Here is a 24,532-nt window from a genome sequence, read left to right as displayed (position 1 = left end):
GCCAGTTGGCCATGTTGTTATTCCACTCAGGTGAGAGGTTTGAGCTGGAGTGAGAGCTTTAGGAATAATGAAAGTATAGCTGGTTGTTGAAGTGATTGAAGTTATCAGGCTATTCAGCTCATAAAGATGAGATCTTCCCCCACTCTCCTTTAGAGTTTGTCATTTAAGAAATGGGTAGAAGACTGATATGGAGAGTTTAGGGTGGTGGAAGGAGAATCAGAACATACTACAGTCAGAGAAGACAAGAGAAAAGTCTTAAAATGAAGAGAGTGGTGAACAGAGTTAGATACTGGAAACTGGAAAATAGAATGAAGACTGAACAGTATGCACTGTGTTTACCAGTACAAAAGGCCTTGGTGAGCATCCCCATGCACATTAATTAACAACACTTTGTTTTATAGACTGTGGTCTATACCTATCAGCCATTTTACCAGAACAGGTATGACGGATATAATACAAATCAACCACAACTAGAAAACTCATGTATCCTCAGGACAGCACATTTTATTAAAATGTCTCTTTTGATTATTCCCACAATGGGAAATAAGTATAGCATTTGGATGGAAGATATACACAGTGCCAAGTTGTAACTCATAGCTTATGAGTACAAAGGAAGGTCTCTCATTAGTTTCTTCCTCCATCCCTCCTACCCTTCTTTTATTCCTTAAATGATTTTAAAAATATAGTCCCTAACTCAGACAGCTTTAAATTTGATTGAATAGTCTTCACCTGTGTCTACTATTTATTAGCCATATGTTATTTTATACTTAAATGCCAAATGAATGAGCCAGATAGTCACAACACTAGTTCTGAATGAGGAAGTTCTATTAAGCCTATGAATGGCTAGGAAAATTGGAACTTGAACTGAGACTTGAAAGATGGGAAATACACAGAATGGCGAAGAAGGAGAAAATGGTGAAAGAGTGGGGAATGAGTCATTGGAGAGGCCAAGGTCTCTGGAGTAGAAAGCTCTTGATAGAAGTAGTACAGATTATTCTGGGGAGATTGGTTAGGATTCTACATGGAGAGCCTTAAATGCCAGACTTAGCAATATGGATTTTAAATTTCAAAGAAAAAGCTATAGGCAATTGGTAAGCAATAAATGAAAGCCTATTTAGAATGATTGATCTGAAGTAATTTGCAGGGTAGCTACTGGAGGAAACATGAAGAAAATCTAAGATGGGCTTCATTTGAGAAAAGGTACCAAAGATTTGTAGGATTTATAGAATGAACATGAGGAGTGAACCAAAGGAAAAGTGAAGGATGATTCTATAGTGGAGACAGAATAGGACACTGTGGAGCAGCACCTCAAAAAAGGAACATTTTTATGGAGGAAAAAGATGTCAGTGTTGAGTATTTTGAGTTTGAGTTATTGGTAAGATATCTAAATGGAGATGGTTATGATTTTAGAAGACACCAAATTCTTCTTAGTGTGACTAAAAAGGATCATTCACTTGGGGCTATCTTCTCTCTACCCTGTATTGCAGGCATGGTTGGAGTACAGATGCTCCTATAAAATGGCAAACAAGGGCAGCCCAGGTGGCTCAGTGGTTTAGAGCTGCCTTCAGTCCAGAGTGTGATCCTGGAGACCTGGGATCGAGTCCCATGTCGGGCTCCCTGCATGAAGCCTGCTTCTTCCTCTGCCTGTGTCTCTGCCTCTCTCTCTCTCTGTGTCTTTCATGAGTAAATAAATAAAATCTTTTTTAAAAATGGCAAAGAAAATAAAGGCTGAAAATAATCCACTATGTTTTTCCCATAAAAACAACTTTAGTGGGCAGCCCCGGTGGCGCAGTGGTTTGGCGCCGCCTGCAGCCCAGGGCGTGATCCTGGAGACCCGGGATCGAGTCTCGTGTCAGGCTCCCTGCATGGAGCCTGCTTCTCCCTCTGCCTGTGTCTCTGCCTCTCTCTCTCTCTCTCTCTCTCTCTCTCTGTCTGTCTTTATGAATAAATAAAATAAAATCTTAAAATAAAACAACATTAGTGATTGTATCAGCTAAGGTTCTCTAGAGAAACAGAACCAATAGAATATCTATCATTGAGAGATTTATTTTAGGGGGTTGGCTACATAATTGTAGGAGCTGGTAAGTCTGAAATCTGTAGAGCAGGCTGGCAGAGTGGAACCTGAGATGGGGTTTCTATATTATAGTCTTGAAGCAAAATTACTTCTCTGGCACCCCCAGTTTTTGCTCTTAAGGCCCTCAGCTGATTGAACAAAGACCACCCATATTATCAAGGACAATTTGCTTAACTTAAAGGTAATTGGTTGTAAATGTCAATCACATCTATAAAATAGCTTCGCAGCAACATCTAGACTAGCAGTGGACCAAAAAACCAGGCACCACAGCCTAGTTACATTGACACAAAATGAACCATCATGGTGATGTTTTCAAATAAGCACCTCTTCAAGCCATACTTCTTCAGATTCCTGCTGAATATGCACAGGTGTACCTTCACACTTGTTCTTTATTTCTGTCTTCTCCCTTTTTCTGTAAATCCTTCCTCTTTCCTTCTTTGTTCCTTTACTTGATTCAGCTTTTGTATTCCATTTGCATAGCCTTATAACTTTGTCTATGATGTGTAAATATATATACATCCTTCACTTGCAAACATTCCTGGCTAATTATTATGCAATATATTTAATTGGAAGTTAGTGATCAAAAGCCCTTTCATGTAGATCATTTGATGCTACAACCCTGTGAAGTAGGCAGACTGCTAGTATTACTCTTTTATTTGCCAGCTCTAAGTGGGGCTCAGAGAAAGAGAGTGATATCCTTGTGACACATGACTCATAAATGGCATGTGGACAGCACTGAGTTTTGGAATGTTTATATTTGATCTTCCTGTAACAAATAAATACAGATTCACAAACTTTTTAGAGAAAGACAAGAGAGTGTCTCCTGCTTGACATATATGAGGATGAAAGATTCCTGGAAAACTGGAATTTGGAACCTATGTAAAAGAAAGAGGGTTTGGTAATAGAATTTCTGCTACCTGGAGCCCATCCAGATTGACGAAAAGGACAGTAATGGAGCAGCAGGAGCTGGCCAGGTACTGAGGTGAGACAGAAGTTCTGAGGGAGGCAGCCTGGGCTACAGACGAAACCAGAGATGCAGAGGGCTTACTCTTCCCAATCAGTACCCCCCATGCTCTTCCTTCCTTTCAGGTTTTGACCTGTCACATCTTACAGGAAGAATACAAACAGGATCGGTACAGAATCTCTACAAAGTGGCTGAATCACCACTTCCTTTTCTTAATAAACAAATGAAATCCATATTTATGTAGCTAACCCACAGAAAAAGGAGAATGTTTGGCAGGCACAGTAGAAACCCAATCTGGAAACTACAAATTTAAAAAACAATTATTTTAAATTTCATATCACCAATTTCCTTTTGGAGGCTTCCATTAGCTACATCTATGTTAGGCTATTCTTCTGGGAGTAGAAATATAAGCACTGCAGAGCTTTGTGCTGCCCAAAGCTTTGGATTATATAGGACACTTGAAAGCATACTTTAGTCCTGTACTGCAGGCATGGTCTTTTGTTCTGATATATAATTTCATTCAACAGTAGTAGACACACATACTTTGTCTCTTGATTTGCAGTTTTAGGAACAATTTCAACTTGCTCCCTTCCAGAGCACATTATTAACAACCAATTGGCATACAGTTTCAGGCTTTTTTCACAGGTGAGAGTGAAAATGGAAAGAGTGGATTACACAGTTCTCTGCAGGCATCCCGAATAATTTATCGCCCTTCTGTTGTAATGGCTGAATGTATATATCTTTCACCATATGTAGCCTTTCATTTAGACGTCCAATCAATGGTAAAGAATAAGAACGGGTTTTTAAAAACCATCCCTTGGAGTGGAACTAATCAGATTGTGGTTTCCTTTCAGGTAGTCTGACCATTGTCCAGTATGCCCTCTATATCCTCAGATCGGAAATGACCTGAACTTCCAGTTGTGTGGGTTATTTATCCTGATGCCCCCACCCCATTTCCGCCCAACCCTCTACTTTGCATATTAAAGTTAAGCCTCTAACCACTGAATTCTCATGTCTGACTACAGAATGGAACTGGAATGGCCATTACATACAAACTTACTTTGTACATTATATGGCATGAGTTGAAAAGGAACGATCTTTGAATTCTTATATTGTTTACCAGTTTGAAAGTTGTGTGGAAGATGAAGATTTATTCTTTTGCCCTACTAGATCCCCTGGGTTTTATTTGTTACAAATGTTATTTTCTCAAAGGGCATTATCCCCCTGTTTAGAGGGAACAAAAAGTCCTTATTTCATCTTCAGTTTGGTGATATCAATAGACTTTGGGAAGAGAGACTTTGCAGAACATAAACTGATGGCAATTTCCGATCATTGGAATATTTTGAACAAAATGAAAGACTGCTTGACCTGATATCAAATATCATAATTTGTAAGAATCTCACTACATTGTGCACTCTCTGTAATATGAAGTTTTCGATGTGCATATTTTTAATCAAAACCACAAGGCAAATGAATTTGGATTGAGAAACCTTCTATTTGTCATTGTGAGGAGGGGAAGCTTTTATTTTGTCATTAAAGAGTAGGCAATTTTTTTCATTTCTATAACTTCCAATACTTTCTGGAAACTCTAGTAACTAAGCACCTTGATCATCTTCTAGATTTCTCTTCTTTCTCTCTCTCTCTTTTTTAAAGATTTTATTTGTTCATGAGAGACACAGAGAGAAAGGGGCAGAGACACAGGCGGAGGGAGAAGCAGGCTCCACTGCAGGGAGCCCAATGAGGAACTCGATCCCAGGTCTCCAGGATCACGCCCCGGGCCAAAGGCAGGTGCTAAACCGCCGAGCCACCCAGGCATCCCGATTTCTGTTCTCTTAAAAATAGAGTAAATAAGAATACTTTCATTCATTGTAAACTGTTATAAAATTGACCTGTCTTAATTCTCTGTAGAAGCAGGAACTTAGACTCTTATCCTAAAGTACAATGATTGCTAAGATGTAACCTACTTTAGTACTTTCAGTGATTTAGAATACCCTTATTATATTGTCAGTAAATTAGACTCCATGAACAATGGAAGCATTCTTTTTTAGGAAGAGTTTTTTTTTTTTTTTTTTTTTTTTGATTTTATTTATTTATTTATGACAGACAAGGGAGCGGGGCATAGGTAGAGAGAAGCAGGCTCCATGCAGGGAGCCTGATGTGGGACTCGATCCCAGGACTCCAGGATCACGCCCTGAATCAAAGACATGCACACAATTGCTGAGCCACCCTGGCGTCCTTAGGAAGGGTTTTGATAACAGTCAAAGCGGATAGTTCATATTAGAATATTTCTTTCTGGAGACTGGAAGTCAACATCAGTTTTAAGTGTGAAATGTTTCCTTGCTACACCTTGCTTTTGCTTGTTGACAGTAGCTACAGAAGGTGGCTTACTCTGAAAAGCAACATGATCAATCTCTTAAGAATGTCATCTCTTTTGTTACATACTTGTCCTCACCTTGTCTCACTCTGTGCTAGCTAGCCTTTAAAATGCCTTAGGATACCAAGAATGGTATCTACTTAGATCCCTAAATTACAGACCTTCAAACTTCTTATTTTTAAGCTATAACCAAAATTAGCTCAATGTTCTTTGGCATGATCCACTAAAGGTATCATATGAAACCCAGAAATAAGAATATGTGTACTTACATAAAACTAGCTCCTTGTCAAATATCCAAATATATATGTTATGGGACACCAAAGGCTCATAGTAGAGTATTACGTCCTAATATTTGTATTTATGGGTTTTTGATTTCTTTCTAACAAATTGAAAAATGATGTATCTGCAGCAATTGACCGAGATATTGACTCTTCAGTCAGAATGTTTGACTACTGCTACCGCTCAGACTTTTGTGCTAAGTAGAAAAAAAATTTTTTTAGAAGAGGGATCTTTTTCTGAGATTTTTTTTTTTAAGATTTTATTTATTTATTCATGACAGACACACAGAGAGAGGCAGAGACATAGGCAGAGGGAGAAACAGGCTCCATGCAGGGAGCCTGACGTGGGCCTCGATCCCGGGTCACCAGGATCACATCCCAGGCTGAAGGCGGCGCTAAACCGCTGGGCCACCGGGGCTGCCCTTTTTCTGAGATTTTTATCTTCAAACCATGGAAAGCTTCAAAATGCATACAATACAAAAATTATAGAATTTTAGCCAGTGGAAATCTCAGTGAGTAAGTCCAAGTCTCCTCTTCATTTTTTGAATTAGAGAACGAAAAGTGGATCCTAAGCAGGTATTTGGAGGAAGACATCTCACTGACACAGAATTATTCTTCAGTGATGAAGATGGATGTCTGAATAATGGTATGCAGTATATTCTATCTAAATTAATTCATTTTTAAGGAAATATCTTCTAAAATGCTCCATATTTTAATAAGTTCAGTTCATCAGAGTCATCATGTCACATCAGTACAAAGATTCATCTCTTGCTGAATGCCAGCCAATAAGTTTCCAGAAATGACATTTTTTACAGTTTATTGTGTTCTCATCATCAATGGCACAAGCTACATCAAGTGTATTTCTTGAGCAGCACTTAAGATGAATTAGCCATGTGCATTCTGTTTCTGCACACGGAGGTTTCAGTTTCTTAAGAGAAATAAGGGCTTTTAGGTAATAATGTCTTTCAGGTTTTAATCAGCCATAAACTTTTACATTCTTGTTTTTTAAATGCTTGTGTGGTTGAGACCACATACCAGCCACTGGACTGTTTGCTTTGCAAACCTTAGTGGATACCATTATTAGCCCATTTTACAGTTGTGGAAACCAAGACAGAAAGAGCTTGAGTGACATACCCAAGATCACACAACTAGTAAGTAGAAATACTGAAATATAAATTCAAGTCTGTCAGGTTCCAGAGCCTGTGCTTTTTAATTCTTATGCTCTACTGCGCCTTGAACAGTATAAGGTAAATACTGAACATTTGATTTAAAAAAATTCAACCATATATGAATTTTCATTCAGTGGACCTACTAAATTCTAGGCACTGTGGTGGTGCCAGAAAAAAACAAAGAAAAATATGGCATGGCTCTTCCATGGACACGCAGTCACAAATAGAAGTGAATACATCTTTAGGTTCCCATACTTTATTGGGGTTTTTCTTCCCACACAACTGGAAGGCCTTTTGACAAAGGCTCAAGTTGTGAAAACTAATTATGGTGCTCTCTTGTCACTGCAATAAAATTGATTGTATTAAAAAATAAACCACCTTAATTGACTTTAACATTATATGGTTTTACAGTTAGTGATGCTGGAGCTGAATTAGATACTGTAATGCACTCTTCAAGAGTATATTGAATACACTTCATTTCTCCTGTAATATAAATGTTCTCAGTTGAGACAGGGAATGTAACTTAGCATTTTTAAAGCCACTGGCTAAATTACCTCTATTGATGAGGCTCGGCAGGTTCTTTCTGAATGATTTTAAATAACTGCCAAGGGATAAAAGATAGTGCTCCATGGGCTCTAGCCACAGCATGCTCAGAGCCTACTGGGGAGAGAATAAAGCACAAGATCCTGTGCATGAATGGTTCTGTGTTCTGCCTGGAGCATAGCTGACTGACCATCCCTGAAATTGTATAAATGAAAGGAAGTAGGCCAAGGTAGACATTTGTATTAATAATTGGCATGCACGAAGTAAATTAGGCTATCCCATCAGGTCCTTCCTAAAGGAGTGGAAAGGCAGTACAAACCTCCAGAAATAAAGTCTGCTAAAGCAATCTTTTCAAAGCTTTTGACAAACTGCAAACCTCAGCCATTCATTTTTTCTCATTGAAAGGAGAGTTCAGGGAGAAGTTTCAGTTTGGTTCACACATGTGCGCACGCGTGCATGCAAACACACACACACAGTGTATAGGCGTATGAAGCGTGGACTAGGACATCAGAGTTACGTAGCATTGTCCTTATTCACAAAGGAAGTCAAGGAACCTGGTTCTGCCATTAAGAAGAAGGAGGATTTTTCACCAATATCAGAGGGCAGGTGTAGTGCAGTTCCAGGTTCCTTTCGCTCCCGTGTATATTCCCACATGAGCAATCTGTAGTACAGTGGAATCTGGTCCCCTTATTTGTACAGTTATGTCGAGACCATAGGCAGGAATAGCAAGAGGCATCCCAATCAGAAGAGAGAAGTCAAGAAATTCAACCAAACCGTAATTAAGATTTCCAATTTCTTGCAGAAAACAATATGTTCTACTAATTTACATAAGCATTTGTACAGTTGAACTTATTTAGTTCAGTGGATATGTCACAAAAGTAATGTGAAAGAACAAAAGATATATCTAACAGAGAAATGTGGGTGACCACCACCTACACACTTCCTATATCTTGACTGTCCTCCTTAATACATGAGAGGTCATAATGTGTCATTTTAATCATGCTCTTGCATACTCCTATAAACACTCTTCTCCCTCTCCCTCTGACCTGGCCTGGGAAAACCTGAGCCTAGCAAAACACAACTCACCCTCTACTCTACACCTGTACCCACATCACTGAATGAGGGAGGAGAAAAACAACCCAGTTAACTGGTTTCATTTGAAATTCACACCACTAATCTCATGAGGATCCATCATGGTACCCAGGACCCTGATCTATGTTCATAAACCAGTCAGTGTCTTTCTTAGCTATTTCAATCGTTTTTCTTGCTCCAGAATCCTCCAGCATCTAGCATCTCCTTCCCATTTAATTTTGTTCATAACCTTGTTTTTTATTTCCCTGAGAAAATTGAAGCAGTTAGAATATAACTTTTTTACACTCCCACCATCAGATCTGATAATTTACTAACATCTGTACCTTCCTCTCCTCCTGTTACAAGGAATCAACTGTCCTCACTTGTGCAGATGAACTAATCTCTCTGCCTTGCTCAAGGCATTGTTCTTGCAGTTGCCTCCCTCCCATATTAGTGATTTTTTCTTTTTACCAAATAATTCTATTAATATTAAAATGAAGCCATATCTTCTATCTTAAACAACAACTTCCGTGACCCTATACCTTTTCCCAGACACTGTTGCATTTACTTCCTCCACAGCAAAACTCATGGAAAGAGTTGTCCACAGTCATCAAAATACAGTTTTCATTCTCTCTTGAATCTAACAAGGCATTCATCTCTACCACTCTGCTGGAAACATTTTTTTGTCAGGGTCACTGATTATCTTCACCATGACAAATTTAATAGTTGGGGTTCAATTCTAATTTTACTGGACTATATTCAACACAGTTGATTGCTCCCTTCTTGAAGCCCTTTCCCTGCTTATTCCCTTGCTTGATAAAACCCTTTCACAGCACTTCTCCTACCTCCCTGGCCTCTTCTCAGCCTTGCTAGTTCTTTTTCTTCTTGACAGTCAGTACATGTTGGAACGCTTGAAGGCTCAGTCCTTGGGCCTTTTTTCTTCTTTATTTTTATTTATTCAGTAGGTGATCTTATGTAATTTCATGGTTATATGTTATCTGTATCTCAAAGGTTCCCAAATTGCTATCTCTATCCTGAACTTCTTCTATGAACTCAAGTCTTATATATCCAACTTCCTACTCAACATCTCTATGTGGTGTTTCATAAACATCTCAGACTTAACGTCCGAAACCAGTTCCTGAGCCTCTACTCTCCAAAGCTGCTTCTTTCACAGCCTTTCCCCAACAGGAAATGGTATCTCCACTCCTTTAGTGTCCCAATCAAACCTTGGAGTTATTCCTGACTCCTGACTCCTCTTTTTTCTCACACCTCACCTCCCTACTCCTATTCAATCTATCTGCAAATCTGGCACCACTTTCTTCACAATATATGTAAAACCTAACCATTTCATATTTTCTTCACCACTAACTATCCTCTGGCCCATCCCATCGTTTATATCTTGCACTTGGATTGTTACAAATGCCTTCTCTTTGTGTTTACACTCTTGCTCTTTTATAGCCTTTCCCCCCAATGAAATGATCCTTTTCAGATATAAGGATTATGTCACTTTGTACAAAACCTTCTCGCTGTGGCTTTCTGGCTCACTTCAGTTAAAAGCTGACTTCTTATCATGACTTACAAAATTGTACACAACCTGTCCCCTCCACTTCTATGACTTCATTCCTTACCCCTTTTCCATCACTCCCTCTAGTCTGGATGCATGGTCAGTTACCTGAACACCCTATCTCCACTTTTCTGTTCCATTTTCCTCTTTTCCTCTGAACCATCTTTCTGTGACCACCCTATAAAATGCCACCTTCCCACTGAATAGCTCTCTTAGCCTCCTTATCCTCGTATATTTTTCTTCTTAGCTGTAATTGCCACCTACCACATTCTTTATAAACATTCTCTTATAGTCTTATCTCACCCAGCAAGAATGATAGTAGGGACTTGGTTTTATTTACTATATTCCTAGCACCCAAAGAACGCCTGGTACTCTGGAGGTGCTAAGTTGAATAAACAATCTGGAGGTGTACTCTGGAGGTGTTAGTTGAATAAATAAACAATCAGCCTTACTCTTCCCATACCCATTACATGCCCAGAAAAATTCTCCTCAGAATCCCTTGAAATTTAGGGCATGGAATACCTCTATTTTCTGCCTCTGTATATCCAAGTGTTTCTGTATCTGTCCTCACTTTCTCCTCTTCTCAGACAAAATGATGCTCCATCTCCTGACCCTTATTCTCTGATACCACTTGCTTTGTGTTCTCTTACATATTTATTTTGCTTTACAATCTATCTCTTTTCTCTTAGCTAAGTTTTCTGTCAGTTTGTAAACATTTTTGATTCTTTCTCACTTTATCACACACAAAAAAACCTGTTCCTCAGCCCTGTGTCCCTTTTAGCTACTACCCTTTTCTTTTCTTCCCTTCACACACAGTTACTTAAAAGAATTGTTTACACAGGTTGGCAAATTGTTGGTATACATGCTTTCTACTTTTTACCATTTGCTGGTTAATTCCAGCACCTTTCCCAATCAGAACCTTCTTGTAATCAATTACTCTAGCACACTTGGCACTTTAGATGACACCTGCTTGCTATCTAAGGAGCTTATTCTTGTCTTAATTTCCTCACCTCACTGCTCAATCAATTACAGGACAGATTCTGACTTCCTATTGGTTAAATGCAATGGGCATTTTGTGGTCATTAAGATTTTATTCATTCATTCATGAGAGACGCAGAGAGATAGAGGCAGAGAGAGAAGCATGCTCCATGCAGGGAGCCCGATGTGGGACTGGATCCCGGGATTGGATCCCGGGACTCGATTCGGGGACTCCAGGACCATGCCCCAGGCCGAAGGCAGGCTCCAAACCGCTGAGCTACCCAGAGATCCCTTTAGTTTCTCTTTTTGAAATTCTCTCCAATCTTGACTTCCGTAACTAGTTTGTTGCTGTTTTTAATTCTTTTCCCCCTGTTTCCTTTCTAGGACACTGTTCCTCTCTTGTTTCTGAAATGTTTCTGTTTCTCTACCCAGGTGTATATTTCTCTTATCCTGGGGTGAATGATTCACTAGAGAATTGATGGATAGATTTAAGGAGTTTGTGTGTGTGCGCGCGCGTGTGTGTGTGTGTGTAAAATTTTAAGTGTTTCATGTATGGATATTTCTCACTAGAGCAATAATAACTTCTATTCAATTCAAAAGAGGGTTAAGAATCACTGCTTCATGCATCCTCTTGGTAATCTCTTCCAAACTCATGGCTTTAGCCATTAGGATGATGCAAGTGAGCACAGCATGGTTCAAGTCAGACCCTATGTTCATATTCCAGCTTCCCCTTTTAAAGCTATGTAATTCTGGGGACCCTAACCTCTCTGAGACTTTGTTTTTTCAACAACAAAATGAAGGAAATGATCCCCAATTTGCAGGATTATTGTAACAGGTGTCATTTGTACACTCTTGCTGTCTTATGATAGTCAGTAAGTGGTAGTTATTATGATGCAGCCCCAAACATCTTGGATCCTAAAGCACATAGGCTTCTTCATTTGCAGAGCTTCCTCCCCAGTTTCAAAATAGGTTTTCATTTTTAGGGTTCTTTCTCACTGGAGCAATAAGCATTATGTGACTCATGCATTATAAATTAATTGACTCTGCTAGTACTCATTTGTTAGTGCAAAACATCTACAAATGGCAGCTACTGAGGGCACTGTCATATCCATCTTTCACACAATATTTAGAAAATTGGAATTGGGCACTCACATAAATTTAATAAGCCTGACATGTTTATAAATTCATTTCCAGTATTTATTTGGAATAATCAAAATATCACACTTTTAAAGATCTTAATAAATATCTTTTTATTTTGGAGAAACCAAATTATTCATTATATAAAAGGTAATAAAAATTGGAAATGCAGTAAAAATTGCCTTTGCATTCTTCCAAAAACATGTGTTTTAAAACTATAGAAGCTGAGCAGGTGTCTCTCCTCGCATGTATTCTATATGTTTATTGTGTCCTACTAAACATATGTTTGTAAAACTTGTCATTTATTTACACCATGATGGCCCTTTCTAATTCCATGCCAAATGGTGAAAAGACTTAGAGATGTATTATGTTTTAGAAGTTTGATACACACATTGATAGCCTAAAGTATAAGTTCTTCAAATGACTCCGTGAAATAATGCAGCTAAATCCCAAAACTTTTGCAAAATAGCAAAAGTTCTAACAAACTTGACCTAATAGGAACCCCTATATTACGTGGATCTATGATTTCCTATCATTGGGTGCCTGACTCTGGAACTCTTCTGCCCTTTCCCTACTTCTAGTCTATTCCTAAAAGTGATGTGGGACACATACTGAAAATTAATTCAAAACCTTTACTTACTGAATTTTGAAGAATATTTTTAATAATTTTGCAACATTCTTCCAAGTGATTAAACACACCTTGAATTGGGAAAAATTGGAAAATGGAATTCAAAATGACTGGCCTAGATCTTTGAATGAATTAATTTAGTATGGAAAAAATTTAACAACCTAATTAAGATTCTGTTTAAAAGTATTCTGCAAAAAAATAAAAAATAAAAAAAAATAAAATAAAAGTATTCTGCAGTGAATTAGGTATAATTAGGTATTTTATGATAAATATTTTTATAATCAAGATATTGGGCTAGTAACATTTTGAGAAGTATAGAAGACTAAAGATGTAAACAACTACTCCTAAGTCCATCACCCAGAATGATATATTTTCCTTCCTTTTCTTTTTTTTCTTTTCTTTTCTTTTCTTTATCTTTCTTTCTTTTCTTTCTTTTGCTTTCTTTTTTTCTCTTTCTTTTTCTTTCTTCTCTTCATAAAGATAGATTTACAAACATATGTCTGAATGAATACATATGTATACACATGTAAGATTATATCCTAAAACTGTGTAATCTGTATTTTATATACAATATAAGTAAAATATATGAAGTTCGCAACTGGAATAACATGCATTTTCAGTTTTGTATCATAAGGAAATAATATATATTTATAAATCATAAGTATAAAATTAAAGTATAAAAAATAATATACAAATATATTTATATACTTATAATATATAAATATTTATATAGGAGGATGTAAATAAAAATCCAAATCAACTTCAGTAGAATGGTAGGCATCCAATAAATTTTAATGTAAATGAATGTAGTCTTTATCTTACTTATATTTAGTGTGTGAAATTTTTTTAAAGATTTTTTAAATTTATTTATTTAAGAGAGAGAGAGAGAGAGACAGCAAGCCGGGGGTGCTGCAGAGGGAAAGGTAGAAGCAGGCCCCCCGATGAGCAGGGAGCCCCATGTGGGGCTTGATCCCAAGACCCTGGGATCATGACCTGAACCAAAGGCAGATACGTAATAGACTAAGCCACCCAGGTGTCCTGTGTGTGAAATTTTTAATGACAAAACATACACATAATAAAATTCTTTACTTTTCTATGTTCTTATTATGAACAATTTAATCTTAAGAAAAGATAAATATATTTTATTAGAAAATATACTGTTTTTAAATTATTGTGAGGAGTCATTAATTTGTATATAAGAATAAATCTTTAAGTAAGTTATATTATTTAATTATGAAAGGCAAATATCATGGAAGAAATCTATCATTTTTTTAAAAAGAGTTCTTTATTTATTTATTTATTTATTTATTTATTTGAGAGTGCACACATGCATCTACACAAGTAGGGAGAGGGACAGATGGAGAGAATCTTAAGCAGACTTCCTACTAAGTGCAGAGCCCAACATGGGGCTTGATCTCATGACCCATGAGATCATGACTTGAGTCAGACGCTTAACAACTGAACCAGCCAGGCACCCTGAAATTGTTCATTCTGAATCATTTTTTGTTTTCCTTATATTGAGTCCAACAAAACCATCTCCATGTTTGCTCTTACTCTTTCTCTCAAATTTTAGAAAAGATATACCCACCAGGTTTAAGACTATAGCTATTTTTTGTCTCTAGAGTAGAATATGGCTTTTCTTTCCCAGAATTAAACCCACCAGTGATTAAATAATTTTTAAAAGAAAACCTTAAATTGAAATACTCTAAGTAGTATTATGTGACTGGCTAACATAAGAATTATTAATATCTATCCTGGAGGACAACATGACAGGCAATATAAATTATGAATAATATTTATTTCAGTCAAGCATGTAAGTCCTTGGAAGCATGAGCAGCTTACAGACATTGAGAGATTATGCAATCTTTGCAAAGTCATTTTTTAATTAATACACATAATCCATAATGCTTTATTTCTTCAATTGCTTTTCTCTGTAGTATATCATTTGCATGTTAATTTGTTTTTAAAATTAACAGACACTTTTTATTGAAATTTGAATTAGTGGAATGAATTGTTGGTATTAGTTTTATAAACTACTATAGATTGTCATGCTGTATTTATATAACATTTTATAATTTACAAAGTAATTGGATATAATATTCTCATATTAATTGGATATGGAGGCTTACTCAAACTAGGAAGTAATTTCTCTTCGAGATCAAACTTTCATGCCTTTTGTTTGGTGGCCTACGTATAGGTTCGTACATGCTCTTCTGAAGCCTCCACAGGCTCCTGCCTCACTTCCATTTCTATTATCTGAATAAGATTCCGTTGGGTGGAAAGACTTTTTTAACAGAGATGTGTATATTCTGCAGTGAACAGAAGCCAAGAAAACTCTTTAGGGGCTATTGGATTGAGAAATGCATTTTGAAAATATAATCCAGTCGTGTAAGAATAGTAGACTTACAGTTCTTTAAAGATACTGTAAACCATCTTTGGACTTGTCAATTATTCTCACCTTTTAACAATTTAAGAATTGTCACTGAAGTACTTTATGACTTGGGCATTGGGATACTGGGGATGAAATGTAAACAAATTCATTGTATGGTGAGGATGGGCAAAGCCCTGGTACTGCAGGTGTAGAGTATAGCTGTTCCACTTAGTGACACAGACTCTAGGTCAGACTGCAATTCTTACAAGGTTGAGGAATTCCATTGAGATGGCTTTATGCTAGGATCTATTGGTCCTCAAAACATCCTGCCACCAGGACAATCCTGTTGCCACTCAGAGTTCCTCTGATGTCATTCTAAAGCTTTCCCTGGATGCCCAATTTAGATGCTGTTTTCACCTGAAAAGAAAAATAAACTTGACATCCAACTGTGTGGATTTAAGATTTTTGCAAGAGATGGTGAAATTACAGTAATCATCTTCCAATGATCTTTGAGACAGTAAGGGTTCCAAAATACAAGACATAGAAATTGTGATTTTGAATTATTTTCTTTCAATTCAAAAGAATGAAATGAACCTGCATCTGAGAGTACTGAACATAGTAGTAGCAAGCTTGGGATTGTTAAGGATGAGTTTCTAAGTTATTGAAGTAATTTCTTTCTAATTACCTTGAAGCAGATGTAGCACCTTCTAGAGTTGCATGAACAATACTAATACTTCCTCAAGCTTTTGTTAATGAGAGTATGTTTATTTCAAAATTTATCACAGTAAAGATGTATGTGGGTCTGTTATTCTAATTAGTATTTCAAAGTAAGATTGTACTTTAAAAGTGCAAAATTGTGTGCTTAGCTGTGCATGTGTTAATGGAAAAACGGCATTTTTCCCATCTGAAAGGGAGTGACACAGATTTACCATCCATAAAAAAATAGCATGTAGTGAAACTAATTGCCTCAGTCAGAAATCTAAATGACTTTGTTGATTTAGAGAGGGATGGTAGCACTTTCTGGCAGCCATAATTGTGATAACAGCCTCACCAGGAATGGTTAATATTGCTCTTTAATTGCCTAAAGTAACAATACATACTCAAGTGATATGTCATCTCATTTATCATGCTCCATTGTGGTTTATTTGCCCCACAAAACTTTCAGCTCGCTTTGAACACTTTTCTGTCAAGCCTCAGCTACTGGCTGATTGTTTTCCACCATGCTGTTCTGATTACCACTTTTTAAAGTCACTCCTCCTGCTGTTTCGTTTTCTTCACGCTGGTGCCTTAGCTGCCTGGAGGGCATTGCATCGAGCTGTTGACATACAGTAAATCAGTGACTCACAGCATTGAGCATTCTCCACCTTTATATCTACTTTTCAAACCTCAGTATTTCTGTGATTTAACCCTTGGAATGGCTCTTGACTATAGCCAATTTGAGTTTTTATTTCTAGAAACCATTTGGTGATTTGCTTAGGAAAAACGTCCTTTTCAGGAACTCCACTTTTAAAAATTCAACTTAAGTTGTATTTTATAAGCTTTAGTCACATTTTGTAACTATTCATTAAAGGTGTATTTTAGAAAACCAAAAAAATTTGACTTTCACAGTTGACTACTAATAATGTTCACTACCTGTAAATTAGAGTAGACTAGAAAGATACCCACGTATGAAGGACAATACTTGGATTTCTCAATGAACTACTCAGAAGCATTTAAAGAAATCCCAAGATATTTCTTTTGGTTATTTGTCTATGAAGATGTCTTCATGTCCGGTGTCCTCCATCACCAGGAAGTTTCTGAGATGCTCTTCACTTTTGGGCTTTTGTCCAGTCTCCTTATATGTTCCCATATAGGAGCTGGCACTGCTATAGAGGAAGCTGACACTGCCACACCCACTGAAATAGGTCCTCTGATCACTTTCCTCATTTATCCAGATAGCTCTATTGCGATGACTACAAGACTACAGCCATTAGACTGTTTCCTTTCAGGTATTCTAGGTGTCTGATAGGGAATATCTGTTACATCACACTAAGAAGACTTGGCATAAGCAGTCCTGGAATCTTGTGTAAGGTTTGCATGGTGTAATACATGTTTTAGGGACAGTTATCAAATTTGTCATGTTATATGCATAATATGGGGGAGAAGCCTCTCTATCAACCCCCTTTCATATCTCCTTTTCATGTTCCCCACCCTACACACACACACAATCATGCACACCACAGATATTTGAAATTCATGTCACACATTATAGTTGTCTGAGTTTCCTGGTACTATATAATTGTTAATACCTACATAAAAGTCAACTTTTTAATTTTACTGTCGTTTATTGTTTTTTTTCACTACCACTAACATAAATCCAGAACATAATGTATATTTGTCTAGAATAACATACAAATGTATGCAGACATTGCACTAAAATCATTTGTTCAGTGTAATGGTAGAGATACCACATTTTAAAGATAGACAGGAAAGCTGTGATCTGCAGAACAATTGTAGGAATAAAAAGATCTCAGCAATGATGCTTAACTCTATTCTTTGGTAATAAGTATTTCTGATTTTAGACAATCCTACCTTTGGGTTTCACCAAGAAAACTTATAAAAGATGTAATGTATTCTGAGTTTCTTTAAAAGATGCATGTTCATATTTCTGAGTTTACTTTAGTTTGAAACTTCAGAAAGGACAGAGTTTAAAGCATCCAGAGAGAGACAGAGTGTCAGTGGGAATGAGCATGTATTGTAATCTTGTCCATTACATGGATCTGGGAAGATCTGCATTTACATGTAGGTGGAGAGCTCTACCTTTGTAGGTTCCCCATGTTTAGCCCTGATTTTAGGATTGTATGTTACCCTCAAGAAGCTTAGCTGACCTGGTTTGTGTATAGATATCAGTTAATAGGCTGGGTGCCTGCTGGTCCTAGGTCTATATCTCCAAGCAGAGATTCACACTGTTGCTTGCAATCCAGGGGCCATAGGGAAGTTTAGAGCATCCACTCAGCTGAAGGCTGCTCCGATACCATTGTTGATCTGAGTAAGTCTGCGTACAACTGCAAATTTAAACTTCAGTGAAAGGCAGAATGACCCGGTGGAAAATGCTCGAACATTGGGATCAGATTTGGGTTTAAAATCTGGCTTTTCCACCTCTAGGCTGTGTGAGTGTTAGTTGATTTCTATGAGCCTCAGTTTCTTCATTTGTAAAATGCAGAGCAGTCATAAGGAATAAACGGACTAACATGTCCAAAAGTGCCTGGGTACTTGGAAAGGAATTAATGTTATTCATTTCTCCCTCTTCACTACTAGAGTATACAAGTGGTGTGAAAAACATCCACAGTAACTGGTTTTGCTTCCTTTGCTGGTTTGATTAGATAAAATCTGGCTTAAGATATTTTCAGACAAAACTCTTAAAAATCATCTGTTCTATTCCTGGTTAGTTAGAAAACAATTACCTAGAGAAGTTGTAAGCCTGGAGAGAGGCTGAGAAAGAAGGAAAGAGAGAAAGAGGGAGGGAGAGAAGGAGGGAGAAGGAGAGTATTCTCTGGGAGTTGTACTAGTTCTGTGCTTTTCTGTATTGATACCCAGTGACATACAGCTGGTACAATAAGATTGTACATTATTAATTTATTTTTAAAGATTCCCTAACTTGGTGTACACTTTTTATTTCATCTCATCTTATATGAAACTCAATTAGAGGTTTTAAGAAGGTGATATGTAATCAATACTTTTATTTACAGGTGATTTTCCTTAAGAAGCATTTACAGTTCTGCTGCTTTGGAATTTTTCTCAGCTTAAACAACAAAGTGACATTCAAACTGAATTAGATTGTCCAGTGGTTTCCATGATCTATTGACTGAATAGGGAATTATGATGCACTTTAATTGAGCCCAAGACCTCTCATATTCTTTTTAAATGCCCTTTGGTTGGATTGTACAGAGCAAAAGACAGGTGTTAATTTTTAAAATTGACTTAAAGTATTATTGAAACAATGAGAAATCCAAAGACTCAGGGAATTCTAAAAGTAAAAATATCTGCCTCTTTTTTTCTTGTCATTGTGCTCTTTGATATGTAGCTCATAGTAATAGTCTGTGCTAAAAGGCCTTCTATTTAAGTAATCCATTCATTACAATAATGTAGTTCACCTTTTACCTTCTTTTTCTCCAGTTTAACCCTAGAGCATACTAAAAGCCCTTGAGTCATTTTGGAGTTGACATATAATAGACCATAATAGCAAGATTTTAGATAAGTATCATAGAATAAAAATATGATATTTTTTAAAACCACAGAGTAAAATTTGTCAGTAGTTAGGTACTAATATCTTCAAACATTTTGTAAAGATTTTCAGAACTAGTTTTGCTAGTGAAAGTATTCACTTATTCACTTACAATGACAATTCTGTAATTGTTTTCCTTTTTTCTTTTCAATTTCAGGGTCAACCTGGTCCTCAGGTAAGTGAATTCTTTTCCTAACAAATTGATTTCAATTTAGAATTTACTCAGTGTGGAGATTTTTCTGCAATTCTTTTCAAAGACTATAGAAAAGCTATGAACCGGTAATCATGACACCACACAGTAGACTAAATATTTCCCAGGAGTAAAGCTCTGGGGCCTCTCCAGGGTTGTGTGAGCCACATCAGCTGTTGGGCCAGATGGCAAGTTTAACAATGTACTATCATACAAAGTAAAACTCTTAACTGATCTGAAACAGTGCCACAGGACTTTAATATAAGATAAAATGACTAAGTAGATGTGGGTATGAACTGGTTTGCATTAGGTACTGATTAATCATGTACTAATAATGTTGCTGTAAATCCACACAGACTCTAATTATTTAGACGGTGATCATACCAGCTACTTTTGATTCATTACAGACAGATATTGAATTTGATCTACATTTTCAATATAAACCAACTGCTGATGACATGATTTATAATTAAATGTGAATGCAGTCAACTGAAAAATCTTCAGAACTATAAATCATATTGAAGAAAATGAGGAAATTTTAGAAAGGGGACGAATGCGTAGGAAGATGAAAGTACAAAAGAAGAAAGTTGTCAGAAATGAAGAGTCAGTAAAAAACAACAAGCTCGATACTAATACTGATTGTGGTCTGTAGGAAACAATGGAGAAGGGAAAGCCATTATTAATGTTTTAGCTTTAACACCATAATACCTGTAAATAACATAGCTATTTATTGAGTTCCTCTTTCCCCTTGATATACCAAATGCTATTTATGCCCTAGATTATTTTGTAAATAAACAATTTCCATGATATTTTTGCTAGTCAATGTTCAAATTGTTTATTGGGAGCTAATTCTTATACTAGATCATGAGAATATTACTTATAGTTTTTATGAGCTCAGGGGCTAAGGCTATCTAACAAAACAAAAAAGCACTATATACTTCAGTAGAACAGTCCTTTCCATAGCATGTTCATGAGAAAATGTTTGATGTATAATTAATTTATATTCATATCAGAGGATACTCTTATTATTTGTGATTTCCATTCTTATTTTCTAAGTTGGCTCAATTATCAGAGGGGAAAAAAAACCTGCAAAAGAAAATTGTAGCTTGTTTCCTAAATTTGGAACTGCTATATTATGAGATGAAGTCAAAGTAAAAGGTGCTTTGCATGCTATATTTTACTTAATGCTTACAACAGCCCTGGAAAGCACTATTTTATACACACACATAACACACACACACACATGCACACACACACACACTCAGAATCAGAAGAGATACATGACTCATCTGGAGTGACACCATAAAACAGAGGCAGAAGTCAAATATGTCTGTAAAAACCTCCTACCCCTGTAGCACTCAGCTCTCAAGAGAAGACTAAAAGGAGAGATGACAAGATAAATGAAGTTGGAATGCTGGTTCTGTGATTATTATAATCTGTAACATATTTTAAGTATTAATAGGACCTCTGTCTTAGCCTGGATCACCTCTGCCTACCCTAAAGCAGTCTTTTATTTATTTTTTATTTATTTTTTATTTTTTTTAAAGCAGTCTTTTAGATAAGGATTTGGGTATAAGTAATTTCTTTGGGTGACAATCCCAGGAAACATTGTGAGGGAGTGAGGAAATGATACAGGAAAGGCAAGATGGCCAGAAAACAGATGTATTCCTGAGGAAGTGGTGAGAGACTTAGAGAGCTTGTCTCAGAATTGCCCACTGAAAGGCGGGGAAATGGATCTATTTATCCACTAATTTTCCTTCCTTCATTATTGAGAATTGTGGCTGGGTGTTAACTCCTCCACACTTCTGGCCTGCCCCAGGAGGTCCAGTGTGCTCCAGCTGCTAGAGGAATGCAGGAAGCCATAGGGATGTAGGGAAGTGTGGGACCTGTATTCACACTGCCTTGGAGGGAGGCAGGGATGAGGGTTGGCACCTAGATCTGTGATGACGTCCAAGTGCAAGAGTCCTTATAGACAAAACAAAGAGGGGAAAATTCAGATATGGATGTAAGGACTTAGAGAATTGGACAAAAAGAGAGCATTGAAAGCATATTAGTTAATGAGATGTTAAAGAAAATAACTGTAAGAAGAATATGTTCATGAATCTTGGTTTGTAGCCACAGTTCACGGGCAGAAGAAAGATGACGAACCAGCATAGGAAGCCAAGAGTGGGCAGAATGTCACAGATTACTGTCACCAAGATCTGAAAATATATCATGACACTTAAAAAAGTAATGTCTGTCTAACTGCCTGTACTTGAAAATTTTGGAACCTTTCAAGGAGGATAGAATTGGCATTTTAAAATGGTGACCTGCTCTGGCTTTTCTTCATCTTGGCTATCTGTTTGACTTTAGTGGACACTCAAATCCCATGATCATTTTGTTCAAAGTGTCTCCCTCTTGTCGCAGCAAAAGGATAAGCCATGGATTCAGGAAGAATAGGCATGAGGGGAAATGCAAGGCTAGGAAATAACTCACATTGTCTTTCTCAGGCACGAAAGGTAGGCAGAGAGTTTTGTTGGTATGCCCCCAAGGGAAAACTCTGACCTATGCCTGAACTCTACATCATCATCATAACTTTTTTCAAAGGAAACTTCCAATTTTAGATTTTAAATTAAATAATTCTTAATGGGGTTTTTCATTTAGTGCTTAATGATTATTAATTATGCACTGAGATTTTTATGAAGTATAGATGTATTTTGATATAAAGGCTCCTTTCCATCTGTATTTTTATTTTCCCTACCACCTACTATAATGTATTACTTTCCTAGCCGCTGATCTACTTTTGGGAAATTTCTTCTGTAAAAATTAGAAATTAAATAGGCCTTTACCTCCAAGAATAAATTTTATGTATCTAAAAATATGAACACTGAGAAATGTGAATGTGTTTATCAATATGTGCAGCAGAGTTATAGTATTTTATACAATTATATCATACATTACCATATTACCGTGAATCCACTTTTTCCTTGAGTAAATTTATATAAACTATACATTAAATCTATTTAACACATATGTATAATGTACATACAGCAAATAAGCAAGGATTGTACATTTAATACCTAAATTAGGAAATTTTTATGAGTTTTTAAATGGTTGAAAGTTTTCTTTGATTAAATTTCTCTTAAAATGTTCATGTTCTGTTTTTTGGCTTACTAAAAATGATTCTATTCACATACAGTGTATATATAGTGTACAGAAACTTATAATTGGGGGTATGTCTTCCCTTTTTTTCCTTCATCTTTTTGGTGACTTAAAATGATATCCACTTTTTTCTTAAAATATCTACTTCTTTAAATTCCCTAATTTTATAATATTTCTTAGCTAAAATTCTTCATTACTAATTTTTTGTGAGATATATATATATTTTGTGAGATAAATATATATTTATATATATTTATTTATTGAAATATATATTTATATAAATATATATATATTTCAATGCGACTAATGTGCCACATTTCTTCCCTGCTTATCCTGCTCCTCCCTTATCCCATATTGGGGCTATGGCTTCTTAGCACATATTGTTAACTGTGGGAAAAGGGAAGAGCATGAATATTGCAAAATTTTCTATTACCCTCTCTTCTCATCTCTTTTTGCAGCTAGTTAAGGAAAAAAAAGGAAGAACAAAGTTTGCTACCTAACCAACATTTCTCCAAACAAATTCCCTTTACTAGTCCTCAAACCAAGTTTCTCACCTGCTCCCTGAGTCGTAACTATGTCATCCAGAGATAACTCCTTAGCTGGACTACTTAGTACACTGAAAATCCATACTTCCACTGAGTGGGTAGCATTGTGAGAGATGCATTTCTAAAATCCAAAATCCAAGTTTACAGATTTTCCATTAAGACAGTATTACTGATACTGTTTAGATTGTACAATAAGAAAAATTTTTGGTGCATTAGGAATAGGCTTTTGTGGATTGAGCTGGGAACATAAACCATATTTTATTAGGATTCCTGTGGGAAGATACAATCAGATTTCCAAACAGCTAAATTCCAAAAAAAAAAAAAAAAAAGAATTGTCAATGTTTAGAGATTATACATCCTTTAAAGTTTACTAAAGTACTTGGACAGAATTATAATTGGCAACTTGTTATTCATGTGCAAATGTTTATGTCAGTAGTGTTCTCGCATAGGTTGAACATTCCCACGTCATCTTATTCACAGTATTATTCAGTGCAAAACTCTTCTTTAGAGAGGGAAAGGCTCGATTCTGCTTCTTCGATATCACATTTTCTTTGGTAAGGACTTCTAGGTTAATAAAGTTTTATTTTGTAGACTGATAGTAAAGAGGGAAAATGTCTGTTACTCAGGGATTTCTTCTGGTCATCTTCTGAAAGCTGAAGATGGCTTAGGTGGATTTAACCTAGATTGTTAAGAAATTGTGAAGACTGCAAGGCTAAATGACTGCAGTGATAGTATGAAACTGAATACAAAAATGGGCCTTAGGAAAGAGAGGTGAGTCTTTGCATTTCCCTAATTGGGTGAGCAAATGGTTCTTGGCAAGGGAAATGAGATGGTGAAAGGGTATTAAGAAGGGAAAAAAGGCAATTCTAGCAGCTGTGGTTAAGATAAGAAAAGAGGCAGGGAAATGAATGGAGAGGATGCTGCTGTGAATCCACTGTATTAAAGGAAATCAAATCCTCGGAGAGGAAAAAGAATGGGATAGAGTAAATAATGTTGCAGAAACTAGGGAAAAAATGGCTGGGAAGAAGAAAAAATTAGGGATGAGAGAGCAAGTAAGGGAAGAAAGGAGGAAAGGAAATTAGGTGAGTGTATTTCAAACTAGAGGTCAATGAGAATTATTTGGGAAGGGTGGAGTAAAATTAATCTATTGAAATGAAAGTCACCCTGTTTGTTCATTAATTCATATTCATATTAGCACAGTTGAAGTCAGTACCATAAAGTTTTTGTTTAGCTACTATGTA

General features: G+C 36.5%; 1 protein-coding gene across 1 annotated transcript in view; it reads left to right on the top strand.

Annotated features, from left to right (window-relative positions):
- Positions 1–24,532, top strand: part of COL25A1 (collagen type XXV alpha 1 chain) — a 446,874-nt gene that overhangs the window by 249,547 nt on the left and 172,795 nt on the right. The window contains exon 5 of the mRNA XM_077882265.1: positions 19,573–19,590. Within this exon, the coding sequence (XP_077738391.1) occupies positions 19,573–19,590 (18 nt within the window). The remainder of the gene's footprint in view (positions 1–19,572; positions 19,591–24,532) is intronic.

Source organism: Canis aureus, chromosome 33 (assembly GCF_053574225.1).
Source record: "Canis aureus isolate CA01 chromosome 33, VMU_Caureus_v.1.0, whole genome shotgun sequence".
NCBI lineage: Eukaryota > Metazoa > Chordata > Mammalia > Carnivora > Canidae > Canis > Canis aureus.
The sequence above is the reverse complement of the archived record's forward strand: the minus strand, read 5'-3'. Positions and strand labels throughout refer to the sequence as shown.